At 46.9% G+C, this 25,306-nt stretch overlaps 1 protein-coding gene across 1 annotated transcript in view; it reads left to right on the top strand.

Annotated features, from left to right (window-relative positions):
• The first annotated feature begins 2,208 nt into the window (after positions 1-2,208).
• Hmgcl (3-hydroxy-3-methylglutaryl-CoA lyase) overlaps positions 2,209-25,306 on the top strand; it is a 28,075-nt gene continuing 4,977 nt past the window's right edge. The window contains exons 1-7 of the mRNA XM_045149664.1: positions 2,209-2,284; positions 8,029-8,112; positions 11,695-11,802; positions 15,311-15,406; positions 16,765-16,913; positions 19,801-19,864; positions 20,649-20,837. Coding sequence (XP_045005599.1) covers positions 2,225-2,284; positions 8,029-8,112; positions 11,695-11,802; positions 15,311-15,406; positions 16,765-16,913; positions 19,801-19,864; positions 20,649-20,837 — 750 coding nt within the window. The 5' untranslated portion in view covers positions 2,209-2,224. The remainder of the gene's footprint in view (positions 2,285-8,028; positions 8,113-11,694; positions 11,803-15,310; positions 15,407-16,764; positions 16,914-19,800; positions 19,865-20,648; positions 20,838-25,306) is intronic.

Here is a 25,306-nt window from a genome sequence, read left to right as displayed (position 1 = left end):
AGTATATTTTTTTTAAAAAGTGTTTTAAGAAGCTGGGTGTGGTGGAACATGCCTTTAATCCCAGCACTTCAGAGGCAGAGGTATGAGGAGTGCTGTGACTTTGAGGCTACCCTGAGACTACATGGTGAATTCCAGGTCAGTCTGGGCTAGAGCAAAACTCTGCCTTGAAAAACAAAACAACAACAACAAAAAAATTTAATAAATAATTTTTTTTTTTTTTTGCCAGGCATGGTGATGTATGCCTTTAATTCCTGCACTTGGGAGGCATAGGTAGGAGAATTGCTGTGAGTTAGAGGCCACCCTGAGACTACATAGTAAAATATAGGTCAGTCTAGGCTAGAGCAAGACCCTATGTTGAAAAACCAAACAAAAAATTGTTTCTAAAAACCAGTACCTGGGCTGGAGGGATGACTAAATGGTTAAGGCATTTGCCTGCAAATCCAAAGGACCCAGGTTCAATTCCCCAGGACCCACATTAGCCAGATGCACAAGGGGGCTCACGGAGTTCATTTGCAGCAGCTGGAGATCCTGGCACACCCATTCTCTCTCTCTCCCTCTTTCTCTGTCAAATAAATAAATAAGGCGTGAACCACCATGCCCGACTTTACTAAAATAGCAATTCCTGAACATGCTCAGTTAAGGAGTACATTCCTGAGCATGCTTAGGTCAAGGTCATCATTTGCAAAGAAAAGATAATAGACGCTTTTTGAACCAGGCCTAGCTAAGGTCATAGAGCACCACCAGGACTTCTTGCCCCTGCAAACAAACTCCAGATGCATGCACTACTTCGTGCATCTTGTTTTATGTGGGGACTGGGGAATTGAACCTGGACTTGCAGGCTTTGCAAGCAAGTGCCTTTAGCCACTGACACATCTCCCTAGTACCCATTTTACTTTCAGTTTATGAAGGTTTCAGATCTCCACGTCTTCCCCAACACTTGCTATTGTCTGTCTTTTTCATTTTAGCCATCCTAATGGGTATGAAAATGATTCTTGTATTTTTTAATATATTGATTTTTTTATTCATTTGAGATAGAGAAAGAGCGAGCATGTGAGAGAGAATGAGCACACCAGGGCCACTACAAACGAACTCCATATGCATGTGCTATCTTGTGCATCTGTCTCTACTTGGGTACTGGGAAACTGAACCTGGGTCCTTTGGCTTTGCAGACAAGTACCTTAATTGTTAAATCATCTCTCCAGCCTGATTCTTATATTTTTGAGCCTCTTTGGTGGCAGTTGGCAGGGGGATGTTTGGGATCAAATTGAACCACTTTTTTTGTTGTTTCTTTTCTCCCCCCCCCTCCAAGGTAGGGTCTCACTCTAGCCCAGGGTGACTCACAGCAATCCTCCTGAGTGCTGGGATTAAAGGTGTCCACCACCAGGCTTGGTGAGCCATTTAAAAAAAAAAAAAAAAAAATATATATATATATATATATATATATACACATACAAATACATACATACACACATACATACACACATATGTGTGTATATATATTTTTTTCACTTATTTATTTGAGATAAAGAGAGAGAGAGAGAGAGAGGGAGAGAATGGGCGCACCAGGGCCTCCAGCCACTGCAGACGAACTCCAGATGAATGCACCCCCTTGTGCATCTGGCTTACGTGGATTCTGAAGAATCGAACCAAGATCCTTTGTCTTTGCAGGCAAACGCCTTAACCACTAAGCCGTCTCTCCAGCACAGTGAGCCACTTTAAAAAATTATGTTTTTGTAACTTATAATGTTCATTTCAACAAATTTTTCAGATTTTTGTCTATAAATGTCAACATTAAACTTTGCATTGCCCTTTGTAAAGCCTTAAACATTCATTCCTTCTTTGAGTGATCAACCTGAGTAGAGGCTTGTCTATCTTAACTGATCTCAAAGAACCACATTTCCTTTTATCTTTTCAGTTGGGTGACTTTAAAAAAAAATTATAACTTAAAAAAAAAAAAGTGAAGGGCGTGGTGGCGCACGCCTTTAGTCACAGCACTGGGAAGGCAGAGGTAGGAGGATAGCTGTGAGTTCGAGGCCACCCTGAGACGACATAGTGAATTCCAGGTCAACTTGGGCTAGAGTGAGACAAAACACAGCAGAGGCTGGGGGTGGAGCTAGCGCTGGGAACCATACGTCACTCCAGAGGCTCCGCCCCACGGCCCGGCCACGCCCACCGGGAGGTCACGTGGGGCGCAGGGGGCGGGAGCAGGGGCAGCGGGGCGGCGATGGCGGCCGTGAGGAAGGCGCTCCGGCGGCGGCTGACGAGCTTGACGTCGCTCCGAGCTGTAAGTGCTGCCGCTCCCCCCACCCCCCGTCCCCGCCTCAATCCCTGCAGCTCAAGCGGCCGACGTCGGGAGGGCATTGGGCGCTCCCCTGCCCCACGCAGTTCCCCGGCGGGCGGCGGGGGAAACTGAGGCCGGGAGCGCTGCAGCGTCCGGCTCTCGGGCTGGACAGCCCGGGAGGCCGTGCAGGGCGCCTGGATTCCCTGTCCAAGGCCTCCGTCGGCGGTCCCGGCCCCTCCAAGTGACCTTCAGACCTTGCCTCGTGGTACCCCCGGGGAGGAGGCAAGGTCGCCGCCGCCCGCCTCGGGGTCCGGCGCTTGTGGCTTTTGGCTTGGGGGATGCGTGGGGAGGACGTGCGCCGCGCGGGCCGGCGGGTCCCTGGGATTCGGACTTTGGGCCTGTTCCATCCAGTGTTCCATCCTGCTGCTGGGAGGGAAGGAAGGTGCGGGAACGGAGGAATAAGTCGCGTTGGCCAAACCTCGGTTATTACGGTGCCTCCGTGGTCCTGATGCTTCTAGGCCGAGACAGGTGTTCACTGTCTCGAAACCTCAGCTTCCCTCAGACATGAAAGCAGGTGGTGGGCTGGAGAGATGGCCCAGCGCTAAAGGCACTTGCCTGTTAAGCCTAAGGACCGAGGTTCGATTCCCCAGGGCCCACATAAGCCAGATGCACAAGGTGGCGCATGTGTCTGGAGTTTGTTTGCAGTGGCTAGAGACTGGCTTGCCCATTCTCTCTCTCCCTCAAATAAATAAATCATATATATATATATATAAAATTTAAAATAGGGGCCCAAGGGATGGCTTAGTAAGGACTAGTTTTGATTCCTCAGTACCCATGTAAGCCAGATGCACAAGGTGGTGCATGCATCTGGAGTTTGTTTGCAGTGGCTGGAGGCCCTGACCTAGTGTCGCTCTCTCTCCCCTTGTGTCAAATAAATAAATAAGCCAGGTACACATGGTGGCGCATGTGTCTGGAGTTTGTAGTGGCCACAGGTCCTGGCATGTCTATTCTCTCTCCCTCCCACCCCTCTCTGTCTCTAATAATAAATAAATAAAAGAGCAGGTGGTTTTGGTGATAGAGAACATGTGGTAAGACAGCTGACCTTGTTCAGGCTCTTGGGTATGTCTGTGCAGAGTTTCACTGTGTAGCCCAGGCTGGCCTAGAACTTGCAGTTCTCCTGCCTCAGCCTTCCCAAGTGCTGGCATTACAGGCGTGCATGCCTGGCTTGTTCTGGCCAGTTGTGGCTTTGGGTGGTGATGGTGGTGGTTTGCAGTTCTGGGAATCAGCCCCAGGCCTCACTGCTGTACCTCTGAGCTGCAGCTTCACTCACTGGTGGTGGTGTTAGTTTACCTTAGAAAGTTAAGGACTTAGGAAGACTGCACTCTCCTGACACCTGGTTCCCCTCAGAAAACCACTTCCATGTGGGTAGGCCACCCATCTCCACCAATTGCTCAGGGAACCAAGTGAAGAGCGTCACTCCAGTTTAGGAAGTTAAAGAAATTAAATGAGATAGTAGATAATAATGAGGAGGACAAACAATAAGTCTCCATGAGTTTACTATCACTTTTTTGGGGGGGGAGGGGAGAGTGTTTTTTTCTTCTGAAATTTTTATTAACATCTTCCATGATTATAAAAAGTATCCCTCCCTCCTCCCACTTTCCTCTTTGAAATTCCATTCTCCATCATATCCCCTCCCCATCTCACGGGAGAGTGTTTTTTTAAGGCAGATTCTCGTCCAGCACAGGCTGACCTCAAATTAGATATGTATTGGAGGACACACTTGTGAACCTCCCACCTCCCAAGTGCTGGGATTAGAGGTGAATGCCACCACACCCAGCCTTTGACGTTATATGAGGTGCTGTTATGGGGAAGGGAGTGTAATTGAGATGAGACTGTTCTCTGAAAGAAACGTGGAAGCCGGTCTTGCATTCAGCATTTGCTCATGATCCTCCATGTCCTGGGCCCTGGAAATAGGGCAGTGAATAAAACAAAGTCCCTCTTGCATAAAGCTTAAGTGATACAGGCATGAGTTAGGCTAATATACCAGCAGAGGCTGACATCCCATTTGGAGCCTGGTGTGATGGCATACACCCTTAATCCCAGCACTCGGGAGGCTCTGGTAGGAGGATCACTGAGTTTGAGGCCAGCCTGGAACCACAGAATAAGTTCTAGGTCAGCCTAGGCTACAGTGAGACCCTATCTCGGAAAAAAAAAAAAGAAAAGACACCCCATTTGCAGGGAGGTGCAAGGTGCAGGGTCTTCCTAACTGCAGCCTGTCCAGTTCATGCTGTCCTCACCTTAGTCCAAAGAAACTTCCCTGGCCAAATCCAAGGCCAGTTCATTTGTGTTGTGTAGCTTCTGCTAACTCCTGTCAGGGAAGATTTCCTGCCTTAAAGGTCGCAGGGATTTGGGCTCCTGGACAGATTGTGCAGTGTATCTCCTCTTGCCCCACTGCACTGTGTTTATACAGATTAAACTGGTAAAATGAAAATGATTTTGAAGTATTAAGAAGGGGAGATGGAGGCCAGGTGTAATGGTGAATGCCTGTAATTCCAACATTGAGGAAGTGGAGGATCAGGAGATCAAGGTTATCATGACTATTTTTAGTGAATTGGAGGGCCACCTGGCTACAGTGAGGCCATATCTGAAAAATAAATAAACAGAAGGATGGAGAAGGCCAGACGTGGTGGCACATGACTTTAGTCCCAGCACTCAGGAGGCAGAGAAAGGAGGATCACTGTGAGTTCCAGGCCAGCCTGAGACTACATAGAGAATTCCAGGTCAGCCTGGGCTAGAGCAAGACCCTACCTCAAAAAAAAAAAAAAAGAAGTCCCTTGTGACTCAGTCAGGGAAGAGGAAGATTTGGGGAAGACATTGTAGAGACGCAAGTCTTTAAAAATTTTTTAAAAATTACTAGGGGGAGCCGGGCGTGGTGGCGCACGCCTTTAATCCCAGCACTCGGGAGGCAGAGGTAGGAGGATCACCATGAGTTCGAGGTCACCCTGAGAATACAGAGTGAATTCCAGGTCAGCCTGGGCTAGAGTGAGACCCTACCTCAAATAAACAAAACAAAAAAAAAAAAAAAAAAGTGAAGAAGAAAAATTCCTTGGGGGGACTGGGCATAGTGGCACATGCCTTTAATCCCAGTGCTGGGGGAGACCGAGATAGAATTGCTGTGAGTTCAAGGTTAGCCTGAGACTACATAGTGAGTTTCAGGTCAATCTAGGCTAGAGTGAGACCCTACCTAAAAAAAAGAAAAGAAAAAAAAAGAAACTAGGGGCTGGGGAGATTGCTCAGTGGTTAAATGATTTGCTGCATATGCATAATTACCCAAGATCACGTAATACTGGGCGGCCATGGTGGCCCACTTGTGATACCAGCTATTGAGAAACAAGACAGGAGATACTCAGGGCAACTGGTTATCTAAACTAGTTAAACCAGCAAGCTCTGGGTTCAAGTCAGAGACCCTGTCTCAGTAAATAAAGTGGAGAGCCATCAAGAAAGACACCAAGTGTCAACCTCTGGCCTCCACATGGGAAAAAAAATGAATTATTTGGGCTGGAGAGAGAGCTCAGTTGATATGGTGCTTGCTACACAAGTGTTAGGACCTAAACTCAGATACCCAGCACCCACATAACCATGGTGGCCTACCTGTCAAACCAGCATTGTGGGCGCAGAGACATGTGTATCTCTGCAGCAAGCTAGCTGGCTAGACTAGCCAAATCCATGAGCTCTGGGTTCAATGAGAGCCTGTCTTAATAAGTAAAGTGCAGAATGTTAGGAGACATCTAATCTTGACCTCTGGCCTCCATACATACGCACACACATGTGCCCACACACATATAACATGCATATATACACATGTACACCACATACATGTATGCACATGCAAAAAATTATTTTAATTCATTAAAAAAATGTTTTTTTTGAGACAGCATCTTACTCTAGACCAGGCTGTCCTGGAACTTACTCTGTAGTCTAAGATGACCTCAAGCTCCCCAAGTAGCTGAGGATGGCCTTGAGCTCTTGATCTTTCTGCCTCTACCTCAGGCATCCTGGGAATACAAGGTATGTTCCACCTTAGCTGCCTTAAAAAAAAATTGTTTAAGCAGGGCATGGTGGTACACATCTTTAATCGCAGCATTCATGAGTCAGAGGTAGGAGAATTCCTGTGAGTTTGAGGCCAGCTTGGGACTACAGTGTGAGTTCCAGGTCAGCTTGGGGTAGAGTGAGACCCTACCTCACTAAAAAAACAATTGTTTTTAGCCAGCCATGGTGGTGCACGCCTTTAATCCCAGCATTTGGGAGGCAGAGGTAGGAGGATCACGTGAGTTCAAGGCCACCCTGAGACTCCATAGTGAATTCCAGGTCAGCCTGGGCTAGAGTGAGACCCTACCTCAAAAAAAAAAACAAAAAAAAATTGTTTTCTTCAGCTTCTGGGGTGGGGGTCATCTCTCAGAGCCATTCTCTCCCTTTGTCATCAGCCAAGATTAGGCTAAACACAAGCCTTCATATAACAAAGTCCTTTCACACCTCCCACCAGCACTGCAGAGTCTGACACTGACTGCTCCCCACACTCAGGGATCACCCTTTCCTGGATAGCTGTGCAGAACAATGTGTTGGGCAGAGAGTGGAAGGGAATGGAACGGCAGGGATTCAGGATGAGCCAACCCTGCGGAGCCTTTGGGCCATAATGAATAGGGTTAGGAGGTACGTCAGGTTCCCACTAAACAGCAAGATGTGTGATATCTTTTTGTTTCAAGGTATGATGTCATTTTATAAACATAGAAAGGATGGAGCCAGATAGGCTTTAGGAGAAATAGAGTTTTTTTTTTAAATACTTTATTTATTTATTTGAAAGAGAGAGGCAGAGAGAATGAATAGGTGTACCAGCTGCTGCAAACTCCAGATGCATGTGCCACCTTGTGCATCTGGCTTATGTGGGTCCTGGGGAATCAAACCTGGGTCCTTTGGCTTTTCAGGCAAGCACCTTAACTGCTAAGCCATCTCTCCAGCCCCACAGTTAAGACTGTTGAATCTGAATGATTCAACTAGAACTGTCAGATGGACAGTGGGAAGTAGGTCTGGAGTAGAGGAGAGGGCTTGGCCTGAAGCATAGATCTCCCCACCCCCTTTTTTCCCTTCAAAAACTTTATTTATTATTATTTTTCAATAAGGTCTCGCTCTATCCCAAACTATCCTGGAATTCACTGTGTAGTCTCAGGGTGGCCTTGAAGTCACAGTGATTCTCTTACCTCTGCCTCCCAAGTGCTGGAATTAAAAGCATGTGCCACCATGCCCAGCTCAAAAATTTTATTTATTTGCATCCTTGCATGTGTGTGTGTGTGTGTGTGTGGGTGGGTGGGTGGGTGGGTGTGTGTCTATGTGTGTATGCCAGGGCCTCTTGCTCCTGCAGACAAACACCAGACACTTGCACCACCTTTTGCATCTGGCTTTATGTGGGTGTTGGGGAAGTAAACCTGGCCCAGCAGGCTTTACAAGCAAGTGCCTTTAGCTGCTGAACCATCTTCCTAGACCCAAGCATGGGTCTTTGCTTATGGCTCACCAAAGTGCAATTAGTTTTGTGATTTGAATTCTGTGAGTCTGCATATGAATTAAGAATGAGAAATCCTGCTTCTTTGACTCAGCATTAGTGAAGAAAGACCCATTCTTTCAGCATGCTCCCTTCCCATGGCAAGACATGACAATCTCTCCCTTTCACTTACGTTTCTCCTTTTAAACCAAAGATCAGCACCTCATCTATGGGCGCTTTTCCAAAGCGGGTGAAGATTGTGGAGGTCGGTCCCCGAGATGGTCTACAGAATGAAAAGGTAAGGATGGTAGCCAACCAGCACACGTGATTTAGGCATCTGCTAGGCTCACATACATTGTGGGCTTTTTTATTTTTATTTTTTTTTTTGAGGTGGTGCTTGGCTAGCCCAGGCTAACCTGGAATTCACTATGTAGTCTCAAGGTGGCCTTGAACTTACAGCAGTCCTGCTACCTCATCCTTCCGAGTTCTGGGATTAAAGGCATATGCCACCATGCTTGGCTCATTGTGGACTTTTGATAAAATAGGAATATTATAAAGCTGTTAATATAAGTGTGTATTAAGTGACTCAAGGTGATGAAATGGTACAGCTGTTCAATTTTACACTTTTTTTTTTCCCCGAGGTAGGGTCTGACTCTAGCCCAGGCTCGGACTCTATCCTGACACTCACTCTATAGCTCTAGACTTGACCTAGAACTTCTGGTGATCCTTCTACCTTGGCCTCCATGTATACTGGGACTAAAGGTGTATGCTACTACACCAGGTTGAATTTTACACTTTTATGTAAGAAACAAAAAAGTTTATATATATTTGAAAGCATTTACCTAAAAAATATAAAATTTTGTGTGGAAATGGAAGTGTTTTAAGCCTGAATATTCTAGACCATTAACATGATAGTGGCACGACTTCTGAGCACTTGAATTATGGCCAGAGAGGCAGAGGAACTGAAAATTTATTTTTATTTTTATTTTTCTCAATTTTATTAAACAGTTTCCATGATTATAAAAAATATCCCATGGTAATACCCTCCCTCTCCCCCTTTTCCCCTTTGAAATTCCATTCTCCGTCACATCCACTCCCCATCTCATTAAGTCTCTCCTCTATTTGGATGTCATGATCCTTCCCTCCTCTTATGATGGTCTTGTGTAGGTAGTGTCAGGCACTATGAGGTCATGGATATCGAGGCCAATTTTTTGTCTGCAGGGAGCATGTTGTAAGGAGTCCAACCCTTCCTTTGGCTCTTACATTCTTTCCGCCACCTCTTCTGCATGAGACCCTGAGCCTTGGAAGATGTGATCGAGATGTTACTCGGTACTCTGGTTACTTCTTTCCAGCACCATGATACCTTCTGAGTTGTCCCAAGGTCACTGCCATCAAGAGAAGATTCTCTATCCAAAGTGAGAGTAGCATTGATATAAGGGCATGAATATTAAGAGAAATGCTTACTGGGCAGTTTGATAAACATAGAATATACACTTATCCAGACATCAGCAGATGTTACAACCCTAGGGCTCATGACTACCCCTGTTTTAAGTTTTCAGTATCAGGGATGTATTCCCTCCCTTGGAGTGGGCCTCCAGTCCAATTGGAGGGCAGTTGGTTTCCACCATGACAGACGTGCCACTATTGCACCCGTTGGCTCATTTGGCCTGGCTGGCCAATTATAGGCTTGCAGTGTCCACTGTTGAGTATCTTCTCTGGTGGTGTATCTTTGTCCCATTGAAATGCATGTAGAATGGCTTCTTCCAGCTTTCTACATGGAGCCAACTGGTCTACATGGAGGAGGTTATCAGTTCCAGCAGGATTTCTCAGTGGCCTTATAGCCCAAGCATGTGGAGTCTTCAGCAATAGGGTCTTACCATCTATTCCTGGTGGGAAACCAAGGGCCTCAGCAATGGCCTATAATGTTTTGGGAGCATCAGGTACCTCCCTGGCCAACAACTCACTGGAAGGTATCTCATCCCTGGCACTGAAAATTTTCTAGCGACGATCTACGGCTCCTGAGTGAGGAACTGAAATTTTATTTGTGTATGATTTTTTTTGAGGCAAGCCCAACAGTGCCTTTTGTTGTTGTTGTTTAATGAGAAAGAGAGAGAGAATGAGAATTGGCCTCCAGCCAGTACAGTCAAACTCCAGATGCATGTGTCACCTTGTGTTCATGTGCAGCCTTGTGTGCTTGTATCACCTTGTGTATCTGGCTCACATAGGACCTGGAGAGTTGAACATGGGTCCTTAGGCTTCACAGGCAAGTGCCTTAACCACTAAGCCATCTGTCCAGCCCCTTGTGTATAGTTTTAATCAGTTTTATTTTGGCATGTATTTGGCATGTATTGGTTATTTTTTCAGTAAGATTTTTTTGTTTTGGTTTGTTTTTTGCAAGGTAGATTCTCACTCTAGCCCAGGCTAACTTGGAACTCACTGTGTAGTTTTAGGCTGGACTCGAACTCATGGCGATACTCCTAGTTCTGCCTCCTAAATGCTGGGTTAAAAGGCATGCACCACCACTCCTGTATTTCTTTTTTGCTTTTGGGTTTTTTCAATTTATTAATTTTTTTATTAACAACTTCCATGGTTGTAAACAATATTCCATGGTAATGCCCTCCCTCCTTCCCTCCACTTTCCCCTTTGAAACTCCATTTTCCATCATATTTCCTCCCCCTCTCAATCATTTTTTTTTTTATTTTCTTAAAGCAAGGCCAGCCTAGCTTTAGTAATAAGAATTTGTTAAAAACAGTAGTCTAAACCAGGCGCACACCTTTAATCCCAGCACTTGGGAGGCAGAGGTAGGAGGATTGCTGTGAATTCAAGGCCACCCTGAGACTACATAGTAAATTCCAGGTCAGCCTGGGCCATAGTGAGACCTTACTTTGAAAAACAAAAAACAAAACAAAACAAAAAACCGGTAGTCTTGAAAGCTGCATTAGGACAGAATTGTATCAGTTTGATTACTGCTCTACCTCTGTCACCTAACATCATGCCTAGGACATGGGGAAGCTTTCAGAAATCTGTTAGTAGAATAAAGCACTAGGAAGAAATTAGAGTGGATGAGAAGATCTGGTGAGAAGAAACTGGAATTGCTCGGGGTTTGTTGCTTTGTTTTTGATTTTGTTTTTGCTTTGGTTTTTTTTTCCGAGGTAAGGTCTCACTCTCTCCGAGGCTGACTTGGAATTCACTATGTAATCTTGGGGTGGCCTTGTACTCACTGCGGTTCTTCTATCTCTGCCTCCTAAGAGCTGAGATCAAAGGCATGCACCACCATGCCCCACCCTAGGATCTTATTTTTAAATGTAATCCTAAAAGGGAGCCAAGGAAGGCTTTTTAGCAAGAAAGTAAGGCAGTAGGGGCTGCAATTTAGGTTTCCAGTGTCCAGTGAGTTGAAATAGTGAGACTGTGTCATAATATTCCTGGGGACAATGACAGTGCATTTTGAAAGACAGATCTATAGACTGTGGAGGAGAGGCTATAGACTGAGCATATGAGGAGACACAAAAGGAACTCAGTCACTTTGAGGCCCCATTGTAGACCCAGAGCAAGTGAGTCGTCTCTGCTCATTCAGGCTGTGGCATGTTGCTCTCAATGTGTTGATGATGGGATCATAACACATTTAGTTATGGAAAGTTGGCATTGCAGAGACTGTTTCTAGGTAGAAACTAACTCTCAGGTGAGCAGCTATCTACCGCAAGACACTGTTGGTAGAACTTGGAGGCCAGGGTCACATGGAACTGATGTTCGGTATTCAAGGTAAGTCAGTGACGAACTGGTGTAGCAGAAGCTTTAGGCTAAGAGGACAGACTACAGGCTGAGACAGTTTTCAGTATGGACTTTGTTGACATGTCTCCTCTGGGGTTTCTCCCTGCTGTAGAACATCGTACCTACACCAGTGAAGATCAAGCTGATAGACATGCTTTCTGAAGCAGGACTCCCTGTTATAGAAGCCACCAGCTTTGTCTCTCCCAAGTGGGTTCCCCAGGTAAGTCCCAGCCTCTGGGAGAAGGGCCTCTCCCACATGAGAGGCAGGAGGGTTTGATTTTGCTATTTATTTATTTAAGATAATAAGAAGGAAGCAGACACAGAGTATGGGCATTCCAGGTCCTTCTGCCACTGAAAATGAACTACAGACACATGTGCCACTTTGTGCATCTGGCTTTACATGGGTACAGGGGAATCAGTCCTGGCTTTGCATTCAAGCATCTATAGCCAGTGAGCTTTCTCTCTAGCCCTTGAGTTTGCTTTTGAAGCCAGTGGAAATCAGGAGTGTAGGTTTGCTGGTTTCTGGCTTGAAGAGTCTCAGGTGAGTCTAAGCATTGTGTAGCACCCATAGGACATGACCTAGGATCCAGGGTTCTGATTCAGGCTTGACTTTGCCCCATACTTGCTGGTGACCTTGATAAGGCCTTTGTCCTCTCATGTTAGAGGTCACCTCCCAGGTCTCTTCTGGCATTAAAAGTATAGAGTCTTGGGCTGGAGAGATGGCTTAATGGTTAAGGCATTTGCCTGTGAAGCCAAAGGACCCAGGCTCGATTCCCCAGGACCCACATAAGCCAGATGTAGAAGGTAGTGCATGTGTCTGGAGTTCATTTGCAGTGGCTGAAAGCCCTGGCATGCCCATTCTGTCTTTCTCTCTCTCTCTCATAAATAAACAAATAAATAAAATATTTTTTTTTCAAGTATAGAATCTCCAGGGTCTGGGAAGATGGCTCACTGATTAAAGACAGTTGCTCGGCAAGCCTGCCAGCCCAAGTTCAGTTCTCTAACACCCACATGAAGCCAAATGCAAAGTGGCACCCATTTCTGTACACCCAGTGAACCTACAGCAATAAGAGACCAAGCCAGGAAAATCTAGAAACTTGCAGGTCAGCTAGATTGATGTACACACAGCAGTAAAAACAACATGGAAGACCCTGTGTCCGGCAAGGTAGAAGGAGAGTGTAAACACCCCGAGGTTGTTCTCATGCCTCCACATGTGTACTGTGGTGTGTGTACATCCAAACACACACAAGCAAAAACTGTAGCATCTCCAGCCTGTCTATGGCTTTTATGTTTAGAAAGAGAAGAGTGATGACTCCTGCTTCACAGAAATGAGCAGGTGGGGAAGGAAGAGCCCATTGCTGCATGAGTGCAAGCCAATGCAGGGGAGTGGAGGGTGTTTTGTTTTGTTTTGTTTTTTCTTTTTTTTAATTCTTAATTTATTTGAGAGCGACAGACACAGAGAGAAAGACAGATAGAGGGAGAGAGAGAGAATGGGCGCGCCAGGGCTTCCAGCCTCTGCAAACGAGCTCCAGACGCGTGCGCCCCCTTGTGCATCTGGCTAATGTGGGACCTGGGGAATCCAGCCTCGAACCGGGGTCCTTAGGCTTCACAGGCAAGCGCTTAACCGCTAAGCCATCTCTCCAGCCCCTTGTTTTGTTTTTTCAAGATAGTGTTTCACTCTAGCCCAGGCTAGAATTCACTACATAGTTTCAGGCTGGTCTTAAACTCACAGCAATCCTCTTACCACTGCCTCCCAAGTTTTGGGGTTAAAGGTGTGTGTCACCATGCCTGGCTTCTTTTTTATTTTTATTTTTTTGATGCACTGGTTGTACCTTTATTACTTTACCTCATTCATTAACATAATTTTTTAATTTGTTTTTTAAAAATATTTTATTTATGAGAGAGAAAGAGATAGAGAGAATGGGCTCACCAGGGCCTCTAGCCACTGCATATGAACTCCAGACACATGTGCCCCCATGCGTCTGGCTTACGTGGGTCCTGGGGAATTGAACCTTGGTTCTTAGGCTTTGCAGACAAATGCCATAACTGCTAAGCCATTTCCCCAGTTCCTAGTTTATATTTTTATTGAAAGTTTCCATAATTGTAAACAATAGCCCATGGTAACTTCCTTCCTCCCCCACTTTCCCCTTTGCAATTTCACTCTCCATCATACCCCTTCCCCCTCTCAATTAGGTTCTCTTTTGCTTTGATGTCATCTTTCCCCCCTCCCCCGCTCCCGAGGTAGGGTCTTACTCTCACTGTAGCTCAGGCTTTCCTGGAATTCACTATGTATTTTCAGAGTGTCCTCGAACTCATGGTGAACCTCCTACTTCTACCTCCCAAGTGCTGGGATTAAAGGCATGTGCCATGACTCATCCTTTTTTTTAAATTAATTTATTTATTTGAGAGAGAGAAAGAGGGGGAAAGAGAGAGAGGATGGATGCACCAGTGCCTCCAGCCACTGCAAATGAACTCCAGATGCATGCACCCCCTTGTGCATCTGGCTTACATGGGTCCTAGAGAATCAAACTGGGATCCTTCGGCTTTGTAGGCAGATGCCTTAACCGGTAAGCCATCTCTCCAGCCTTTTGATGTCATCATCTTTTCCTCCTCTTATGATGGTCTTGTGTAGGTAGTGGCAGGCACTGTGAGGTCATGGATATCCAGGCCAGTTTGTGTCTGGAGGAGCACGTTGTAAGGAGTCCTACCCTTCCTTTGGTTCTTACATTCTTTCCACTACCTCTTCCACCATGGACCCTGAGCCTTGGAGGGTGTGATAGAGATATTGCAGTGCTTAGCACTCTTCTGTCACTTCTCAGCACCATGGTGCCTTCTCAGTCATCCCAGTCACTGTCATCTGAAAAGAGAAGCTTCTCTAACCAAAAGTGAGAGTAGCATTAATATATGGGCTTGAACATTAAGAGACGTGCTTATTGGGCAGTTTGGTGAGCATAGTGTATACATTCAGCCAGACAGCAGCAGACGTTACACCCCTAGGGCTCATGACTACCCTTTGTAGGTTTTCAGTATCAGGGATGTATTCCCTCCCATGGAGTGAGCTTCCAGTGCAAGTAGAGAGCCCTTGGTTCCCCCATAACAGACATGCCACTGTTGTACCTGTTGGCTCATTTGGCCTCGTTGGCCAAATTTAAGGCTTGTAATGTCCACTGTTGAGTATCTCCACTGGTGAGTACTCTCTCTACCATTGAATTGCATGCAGCATAGCTTTTTCCAGCTGTGAGCTGGTCTACCTGGAGGAGGTTTTCAGCTCAGTTCCAGCAGGATTTCTCAGTGACCTTGTAGCCCAAATATATGGAGTCTTCAACAATAAGGTCTTATTTACCATCTATTCCTGGTGGGAAACCAAGAGTCTGGGCAATGGCCTATACTGTTTTGGGGCCATCAGTGACCTCCCTGGCCAATAATTCACTGGAAGTTATCTAGGAGTGGAGTCTTTGGTAAATGGCTGCTGCTCCTGTTACAGCAAGTGCTATAGAACTGGTGGTATTGGTCACATGGAGGAACCCAGTGGTCACTCAGTCAGGAGCCTCCTGGCCCCTCAGCTGTCAAACAGACAAGAAAAGCACTGGGGACACTCAGTCTTGCAGGCGACTCTTTATCCACAGGGTCTGGAGAACAGGTTTATGGTGAACGAGTTTTGTCTGACATTGAGCTCTCGGCCTCTTCCTCTTTGGTGGTGACTTGGCAATGTCTCCTCTGACTCCTAGATGGCGGATCATACTGAAGTCTTGAAGGGCATTCAGAAATACCCAGGCATCAGCTACCCTGTCCTGACCCCGAATGTGAAAGGCTTTGAGGCAGCGGTAAGAGGATAGTTTGGTGGGGCTTCTGGATACAGTTGATGGCATCACCCCCTGCCCTGTGTACAAGTCCTGGCCTGGGATGTCCCTCTGAACAGCTTTTCTGCAGTGGTGATAAATGGCATCAGAATCAGACTCTGTCCTGGGCCCTGCCATTCACTGCTCTGTGGTCTTGTCAAGGTTCTGCTTTTGCTAGAACTGATGGTAGTGCTGGTAGATAAATACACAGAAAGTCAGCAAAAGCCTGATGTGAGACAAGGCCTGCTAGAGACCGTCAGCCCTGGTGTCACCCGCTTCAGACAGTGTTGCTGACACCTGCCAGCTTTCTTACGGTTCTGGACAGCAGCACGCCGCTGGAGGTGTGGCTGTGTCTCAGACACAAGCTTCCTTCAGGAGTGACTTCCAGGCTGTGACAGCATCGTGCGTCTTTCCTGATGCTGATGCTTGTCCTGGGGGATGTTTGAGTTGCTTTTGGGGAGTTTTCTCCCCCTGCCCCCTTCCCCCCACCCCCGCAGAGCTGGGAATCAAATTAGAACTTCACCTTTACTCAGTGAGTTATTTACCACTGAGCTCCATCCCAGCCTTGCTTTTTTTTTTTTTTTAAGTTGAGATATAATTCACTGTAAAACTAAGGCTTTAATCAATAGGAATAGATTAATTTCCTCACATTCTGGAGGTCAGGAGTCCAAAATCAAGTTGGACTGGCTGCTTCTCAGGTCTCCTTGAGTCCCTGAGGGTGGCTGGCCATCTTTGGTGTTGCTTTTCTTGTAGGGACCTCACTCTGGGGTCTTCCTCCACCCTCACAGGACCTTCTGTGTCTCTGTTTTCATAGCTATCTTCTTTTTTTTTTTAAGCCAGGTATGATGGTGCATGCTTATTTATTTATTTATTTGACAGAAAAAGGAGAGAGAGAGAGAGAGAATAAATGGGTGTGTCAGGGCTTCTAGCCACTGCAAATGAACTCCAGATGCTTGCGCCTGCTTGTGCCCATCTGGCTAACATGGGTCCTGGGGAATCAAACCTGGGTCCTTCGGCTTTGTAAGCAAGTGCCTTAACCGCTAAGCCATTCCTCCAGCCCAGCCATCTTCTTTTAAGAACATCAGTCATACTAGACTAGGAGCCCACCCTGCTTCTGTAATTTTATTTAATTACATTTGCAGTGACCCTGATTCCAAATGAGGTCATATTCTGATGTACTAAGGGCTAAGACTTCAGCTTATGTTTTTGTTTTTTTTTAAGGACACAATTCAATCCTATAACAGTTGCATACCATAAAATGTACCACAAAAAAAAAAATTCTGCCAGTGTACCAGTGTCCATAAAGAGCAAAGCACTGAAGGAATTTACCTGGATGTTGACAGGTGGCAGCTGGAGCCAAGGAAGTGAGCATCTTTGGAGCAGCCTCTGAGCTCTTCACTCAGAAGAATGTCAACTGCTCCATAGAGGAGAGCTTCCAGCGCTTTGATGGGATCATGCAGGCGGCACGGGCAGCTGGCATTCCTGTGCGGGGGTGAGTGAATCTGGCTGTGTGGGTCTCTATTCCCAGTACCATTATGGAAGAGCCACTGCCTCACACTGGGGAGGGACAGCCCTCATACCACACCTAGGTACATTTTCCCAGGTTGCTGTGATCAGAAGGTAATACCAGAAACTGACATTTTTAGCAGGCAGGCACATTTTTAGCAAGGCATTCTCTCAAGCCTGGATCAGACCCTGGGAGGGGTTTGGAAGGCCAGTTTTGTCCTGACTTCTGCACCGACTCTTTGTACATCACTGAAGAGTCCCCAAAGCCTATGAGGTCTCTGCTCACAGTTCTAGTAGCAGTTCAGGCTTTTTGTGTGTATGTGCAAACTTGATTACTTGATGTACTTACAGTGGCCAGCAAGGAAGGACTGTCATCGACTTAGAGATGATAAGATCAGGCTCAGGAAGGATGAGTGGTCTACTGTAAGGTCGCTTGACAGTGCACGTGGCCGCCAGAGTGATCTTTCACACACACAACTGATCGCTCACTCCTAACTGAAAACTGTTTGGTGACTGGGCAAGTTCAGCCTTTGGTTTTTGCGGTGCTGGGGATGAAATCCCAGGCTTTCCATGTGCTGGGCACTCACTGGGCCACTGAGCTAAGATACACATTTCTGGCCAAGCTCAGGATTTTTTTTAATTGAATTTTTGGAGTCAGTGCTCATATGTAGCACTTGTAGCACTTGTCATCCTGCTACCTTGACCTGCCTCCACCTTCTGAGCTCTAGGACTACAAGCGTGCTTCACCGAAACAAAATCAAAACAAATATATGTGTGTGTGTGTGTGTGTGTGTGTGTGTGTGTGTGTGTATGTATATAATTTTTAAAAACTACTTTGAGGGGCTGGAAATATGGTTAAGGTGCTTGCCTGCAAAGCCTAAGGACCCAGGTTTGATTCCCCAGGACCCACATAAGCCAGATGCACAAGGTGGTACATGTATCTGGGGTTCATTTGCGCTAGAGACCCTGACATGCCTATTTTCTCCTTCCCTCTTTCCTTTCCTCCTTCCCCCTCAAATAAATAAATAAAAATATTTTTTAAAACTACACTGAGATTTTTTTTTTTTTTTTTTTTTTTTTGAGGTAGGGTCTCACTGTAGCCCAGGCTGACCTGGAATTCACTATGGTATCTCAGGGTGGCCTCGAACTCAACAACGATCCTCCTACCTCTGCCTCCCGAGTGCTGGGATTAAAGGCATGCACCACCATGCCCAGCTACACTGAGATTTTTAATTTTTTTTAATTTATTTGAAAGAGAATGAGGTAGAGAGAAGGAGAATGAATGGGATTGCCAGAACCTCCAGCCACTGTAAATGAACACCAGACACTTGTGCCACCTTGTGCATCTGGTTTACATGGGTCGTGGGGAATCAAACCTGGGTCCTTTGGCTTTGCAGGCAAGCACCTTAATTGCTAAGCCATCTCTCCAGACTTTTTTTTTTTTTGGTGGTTGGGTTTAAGGTATGGTCTTGCTCTAACCCAGGCTGACCTGGAATTCTATGTATTTTCAGGGTGGCCTTGAACTCACAGTGATCCTCCTACCTCTACCTTCTTAGTGCTGAGATTAAAGGCATGCCCCATCATGCCTAGCATTTATGCTGTGACTTTTTGACTTATTAATTCACTATGTCTCTTAATATTTGCTTTACTATAAAGTGTTTGTTTGTTTGTTTGTTTGTTTGAGGTAGGGTCTCACTCTGGCTCAGGCTGACCTGGAATTAACTATGTAGTCTCAGGGTGGCCTCGAATTCACAGTGATCCTCTTACCTCTGCCTCCCAAGTGCTAGGATTAAAGGCATGTGCCACCACACTCAGGTTGAAGTTATTTTTTGTCCAGTTTTGTTTTATTTTTAGCCCCGGTTAGTCTTGTAATTGTATTAATCCTTCTGCCTCAACCTTTCAAGTATTGGGCTTATAGACATGAGCCACCATGCCTGGCCTAACACTAAAAGTCTTAGTGATTTCCCAGCACCAGTAGGGTGGTGGGGTTAGAAAACATTTCACTAAAACTCAAAATTTATCAGCATACCTGTAAGATGTGTGGCCAGCCTGTGTTTCCCTTCTGTCTGGTCACATACTTCCTTGCCCTTGACTGTGCATCTCAGCTGTTCTGTCCTGAGCATGCCAGGCTCCAGGAATACTCCTCCAGAAAACCCTCCCTTCTCAGAACTCAAGCACCATGGCTTCAGTGGTCCTCCTCGCCCCTCGCTTAGCCTCCTCTGCTTCCTTGTATGGTATGGCGTGTCCTTTCACAACCGTCACTTTGAGCTTCTCAGCTCCTCCCATGACTGCCCTTGTATCAACCATCGCCTGGACTTGGAAAAGCTTCAGGAGCCCAGGCACAGTGGAGCTTGCTCACTACTCTGTGCCCAATGCCTGGCACATTGTGTTCACCTCAGTAAACACCAGCTAAATAAATGATTGGACACTTCCTGTGGCAATACACTGGCCCTCAGCCCAGCCCAGCCTGCTACTGACCCAAGTCTGCTTCTCTTCTGGCCTTGGCTTTCATCCAGTCCCTTGGTCTGCTGAGTACTGCCCCAGCTCCCCAAGCATGCAGATCTGCCTTTCCACTCCTCCAGGCAGCTCAGGTGCCCTCTCTAGCTTCTATCGAGAATCTTGGCTATCTCTAGAGGCCCCTGCAGGCCATGCTTCTGGAAGCATGGGCCTCTGCTGCTTCCTCTTGGCACTAGGCCACACTGCCTTTCTGTTCTACCTCAGAGTTAACCTTTGACCCAAGCACTGGGCCTCCTGCCCAGCTTCATGTTTTGACTCTGGGCTCACCAGGGCTGTGTGTCAAACAGCTACCCTGCCTCAGCCCTGCAGCCTGAAAAGTTGGGTCACTGACGCCATTCCTCCCTGTCTTCCTACAGGTATGTCTCCTGTGTCCTCGGATGCCCCTATGAGGGGAAGGTCTCCCCGGCTAAAGTAGCTGAGGTGTGTGTGTGGTGGGCAGGGTTTTGTGAGGGTGGCTTCCTTGCCTGTCCCTGCATGCACAGATGCCCATCACCACCCTTTCCTAGTCAGGCAAGGCTTTGTCTCTACACACACGTGTATACACACCCACACAAAAGCACAGATTTTACCTGCTCTCTGCAGGCACACCTTCTTCTCTGCCCACATGATTCAGATTCCAATTTTGTCACTACTTGGTTACCCTCTGCACATAGGCATAGGGGAGGGCCATTACCACATAATTTATCTAGCTGATCATTGGTGAGCATCTCTCCCTTGCCCCACCATACCCCTCCTTGCCCTGTCCAGCACAAGGTGTGTGCATTTCCCCTTAGGAGCCACAAACCACTCCAGCTTTGCAGGGCTGCCATGGTTTACAAACGAACTTTTAAAAAGCTAGTTTCCAGCATTTTCTTAAAAGTGCATAGCTAGCATCCAAGACCAGAAAACAAACAAAAAAAAAAAAAAAAAACCTGCCAGGGCTAAGGCTACATGAAAAGAAGCCGCTTTCCTAACCCCAATGCCTGGGTGTGACACTGGGAGCTGTGAGCGGACAACTGCAGTGGCCAGTTCTGCTCCCTGCACCCCAGTCTCCCAGCCTGTGGGGTGAGGCTCATTGTGCCCATCAGAGTTGTCGGAAGCAAGGACGCTGTAGGATTTAGCGCCTCATCTCAGGAAGGCCTGATCAAAGGGCTCCTGCTTCTGGGACTTGGTTACACCTGGCTGGTGGCTAGAGGGTCCTCTAAGTGCCTGCTTGCTTTCTCAGGTTGCCAAGAAGTTGTTCTCAATGGGCTGCTATGAGATCTCCCTGGGGGACACCATCGGTGTGGGCACCCCAGGACTCATGAAAGACATGCTGTCTGCTGTCATGCATGAAGTGCCTGTGGATTCTCTGGCTGTCCACTGTCATGATACCTATGGCCAAGCCCTGGCCAACACCTTAGTGGCCCTGCAGGTAAGAAAGGCATGTGACCATTTTCTCAGAGCATAAGGATAGAGAAATCTGGTTTCACCTCCTTTTAAAAAAAAAAAAAATCTCTCTTTTTTTTTTTAATGTATTAGAGACAGAGAGAGGGAGAGAAAGGGAATTGGCATGCCAGGGTCTCCAGCCACTGCAAATGAACTCCAACTGCATGCACCACCTTGTGCATCTGGCTTACCTAGGACCTGGAGAATTGAACCTAGGTCCAGGCAAGCACCTTAACTGCTAAAGCCATCTTTCCAGCCCTCCTGCTTTTTTTTTTTTGGTTGTTGCTAGGTATATTAATAATGTGTTAAAGAGCTGGGCATGGTGGCACACACCTTTAATACCAGCTCTTGGGAGGTAGAGATAGGAGGATCACAATCAGTTTGAGGCCACTCTGAGACTACATAGTGAATTCCAGGTCAGCCTTGGCTAGAGTAAGACCCTACCTTGAAAAACAAAAGCAAACAAACAAAAGTAATGCATTAAAGAGGATGCTTACAAGGCCAAACATGGTGGCACACACCAGTACGCACAGCACTTGAGTTGAGGGCCATCCTGAGCTACAAGTGAGACCATGTCTCAAAAAATTGAAAAAGGCAAGACTTGGTAGTACCTGTCTATGATTGTAGCACTTGGAAAGTAGAGGCAGGAGAATCATAAGTTCAAGGTCACCCTCAGCTATATAGGGAGTTTGGGGCCAAGCCTGAGCTACATGACACCCTGTCTCAAAAAAATAAAAATAAAAATAAATCCTAGCTGGGTGTGGTGGCTCGCAGTTTTTAGTCCCAGCATTCAGGAGGCAGAGGTAGGAGAGTCACTGGGAGTTTAAGGCTAGCCTGAAAGTACATAGTGAATTCCAAATCAGCTTGGGCTACAGTGAGACCCTACTACAAAAAACTACAAAACAAAACACAACATAAACAAACCTCCTAAATTTGTATTGGCATAACCTTCAGAGTAGCTTTCCTAAAGACATGTAAACTAGGGGTTGGGGGCCAGATGTGGTGGTGCGCGCCTTTAATCCCAGCACTCGGGAGGCTGAAGTAGGAGGATCACCATGAGTTTGAGGCCAGCCTGGGACTACATAGTAAATTCCAGATTAGTCTGGGCCAGAATGACACCCTACCTTGAAAAATAAAACAATTTTTTTTTTTTTAAAGATGGGCATGGTGGTTGCACGCCTTTATTCCCAGCACTCAGGAGACAGAGGGAGGAGGATCGCTGAGAGTTCAAGGGCACCCTGAGACTACATAGTGAATTCCAGGGTAGCCTGAGGTAGTGTGAGACTCTACCTCAAAAAACCAAAATAAATAAATGAAAAAAAAATAAATAAACTGGGGGTTAGGGATATAGCTCGGTGGTAGAACACTTACCTTCCAATATGGAAGGTCCTGGATCCCATCCCCAACATGATGAAAAACAAAGCCAGCCTTGCTAACCATTGCTATGGAACTCAAAGTTGACTCTCATATTTGTCTGCAGCTTGTCGATGTGGCTGCTGCCAGCTCACCTATTTCAGCCTCTCACTCAAGCAGAACTTCTGTGGGAATAAGAGTGAATTTTGGGGCTGGAGGGAGCAGGTAGTGGTTAAGGCACTTGCCTGCAAAACCTAATACCTGGGTTCAATTCTTCAGTATCCATGTTAAGCCAGATGCACAAAGTGGCATATGCATCTGGAGTTTGCAATGGCTAGAGGTCATATTCTCTGGCGTGCCCATATTTTCTCCTTCTCTTCCTCTCTGTCTGCTTGCAAATAAATATTTTTTTATTACTTACTTTTTGAAAGAGAAAGAGAAAGAAAGAGGCACAGAGAGAGAGAGAGAGAATGGGCATGCCAGGTCCTCTAGCCTCTGCGAAGGAATTCCAGACACATTCAGCCCCTATGCACATGTGTGACACTGTGCACTTGTGTCACTGTGTGTCTGGCTATGTGGGACCTGGAGATTCAAACATGTGGGAGTTCATGATAATCCTATTATACCATGACAGATGCCAGGAGAGGAAGCACAGGGTGCAAAAGCTTAGAGGGGGTTAGAGGGATAGCTTAGTGGTTAAGGTACATGCCTGCAAAGCCTAAGAACCCAGGTTCAATTCCCCAGTGCCCACATAAGCCAGATGCACATGGTGGTGCATGCATCTGGAGTCAGTTTGCAGTGGCTGGAGGCCCTGGCACACCCATTCTCTCTCTCTGCCTATTTATCTTCCACTTAAATAAATAAATACCCACACATATACATATACATATATATGTGTGTGTGTGTGTGTGTGTATATAATTTTTTAAACAGCTTAGAGGGCCTTCCTTTCAGCCAAAGAGGTCAGGGAAGATTAAACAAAAGGTGCCTCAGTGAGGCTTGAAGGACAGAAAACTTAAGCAGTGGAGAAGGGAAGAGGAAGGGTGACTGGCAGAAGAACTTTGTAAGCCAGGCATGGTGGTGTACGCCTTTAATCCGAGCACTTGGAAGGCAGAGGTAGGAGGATCACTGAGAGTTCAAGGCCACCCTGAGACTACATAGCTAATTCCAGGCCAGCCTGGACCAGAGTAAGACCCTACCTTGAAAAAAAAACCAAAAAAAAGAAGAGCTTTGTAATACTGAAGTGCAGTCGGGTGAGGACTGTGTATCTGACTGTGATAACAACACCCAGGATTCGTGTCCTCAGAGTCGTTACAGACTTGGGAGGGAGTAGGGTGGACATCTGGTGATGCAGTAGCTTCCGTCTGTCACTCCAGAAATTCATAGTATACTACTGCTGCATGCCACGTGCTCTTAAGTGCTGATGATGGGGACAAGGCAGGGCCCTTCTTGCCCTCTTGGTTGCTGGTGTTTTAGTGAGGAAGACTGGAGACATGCAGATAGAGTGTAAGGTCGTTTATTCAGCTGCTGAAACTGAACACCTGTGTCCTTGGCACTCTTCCTGGCCTTGAGGATTCAGCTGTGACCAAAACAGTTTCTAGCCTCAGGAAGCTGGCACCCTGGTGAGAAGAGAGATAATACACAGACAGGTAAATACCTGGTGCCATTAGTGCTGTGGGGAAAACAAAGCAGGTTGAAGGAGTGCCAGGTCTTACAGCGAGCAGCCTCCAGCAGGAGGTGCCACTTGATGGACAAGACAGGGGAACTGTGTAGGTGTGAAGGCCTGAGAGGGTGTGCTTACTGAGTCCAGGGAACGTAGAGGAGGTGCTGGCACAGCCATGAGATTGCATGGAGGATGGTAGGTGTCAGGTAAAAGAAAACCAGATCCTGTCAGGCCTTGGAGGACCCTAGGGCTTTCTGCCTGAGCTGGGAAGCTCACAGCTTCCTCCCAGCTTGAGAATAGACTGTAGAGAGAGGGTAGGAGCCACACAGGAATCCATTTGAAACCCGCAATGATCCAGTGAAAAATGGTGTGGTATGGAAGCCCAGAGAAGCAGGTTTGTGGTTGGCTAGACTTCCCAGTGGAGCTATCAGAGAAGCTGTTGGTTGTGTGAATCTCCATTTCAGAGAGTATCTGGGGAAATATTTTGGAGTTTACAGCCTAGAATTGTTTCGAGGTAGGGTCTCACTGTAGCTCAGGCTAACCTGGAATTCACTATATAGTCTCAGGGTGACCTCCAACTCATGGCAGTCCTCATACCTCTGCCTGCCGAGTGCTGGGATTAAAGGTGTGCGCCACCACGCCCACCTTGCCGTACAGCTCTTAACCAGGGTCTGAGATCCTTGGCCCTGAAGACTTGAGAGCTCTTTGGAACTCTTCTGCTGACTAGAGCTTGCAGGTTCTCCTCCCCCCCCTTTTTTTGAATGCTTGTGTGTATGTGCCCTTGCAGCACCCCATACACTCATCTGCAGCGGGGTCACCCACCTGTGGTAGCCAAAGCAGAGCGTGTGTTGCACTGCATCACTCTTTCTCTTGACCTTGTTCTGAGCCAGAGCCTCCTTTTACTGCTTCTGGGGTTTGCGGGGCTCCATTAGGACTGGAGTACAGGCATTTGTGGTCTCACCCTGCTGTTTATGTGTGATCTGGAGATTTGAACCCGGTGGTTTCGGCCCCTTCAGGTCCTCATGCTGGTGCCGGAAGCACACTTAGCCGCTAAGCCAGGTCTCCAGCCCCCCTCTGCCCTTTCTCAGCTCACTCTCATCACTGCTTTCGCTTCTTTCCTTCTCTTCCTCTCCCACTGTTTGGTTGCTCCTCTGGTCTTCAGTGGCTACTGTCAGGGCTCATGCTTCCTGCCTGTCTGTCAGGACAGCATTTGGGGTCCAGGGTGCAGCTGGGGTACCCAGGGAGGTCACTCAGGAGCTACACACTGGGTACCAAGATCACTCAGAAGCAAGGCTCCTACCAGTTAGGGTCAGCAGGTGGGTCACTGCGGTAGCACTGCTGGCACCAGGAGAACTCAGATGTGGGCTGTACTTGGGGTGGGTCCCAGGCCTCGGTAGGCAGCTGCTTCAGTTGTCAAGTGGCTGTGCCAAGACCTCCACC

This window comes from Jaculus jaculus, chromosome 5, assembly GCF_020740685.1.
Source record: "Jaculus jaculus isolate mJacJac1 chromosome 5, mJacJac1.mat.Y.cur, whole genome shotgun sequence".
Taxonomy (NCBI): domain Eukaryota; kingdom Metazoa; phylum Chordata; class Mammalia; order Rodentia; family Dipodidae; genus Jaculus; species Jaculus jaculus.
This window is presented reverse-complemented; position numbering and strand designations above follow the sequence as displayed.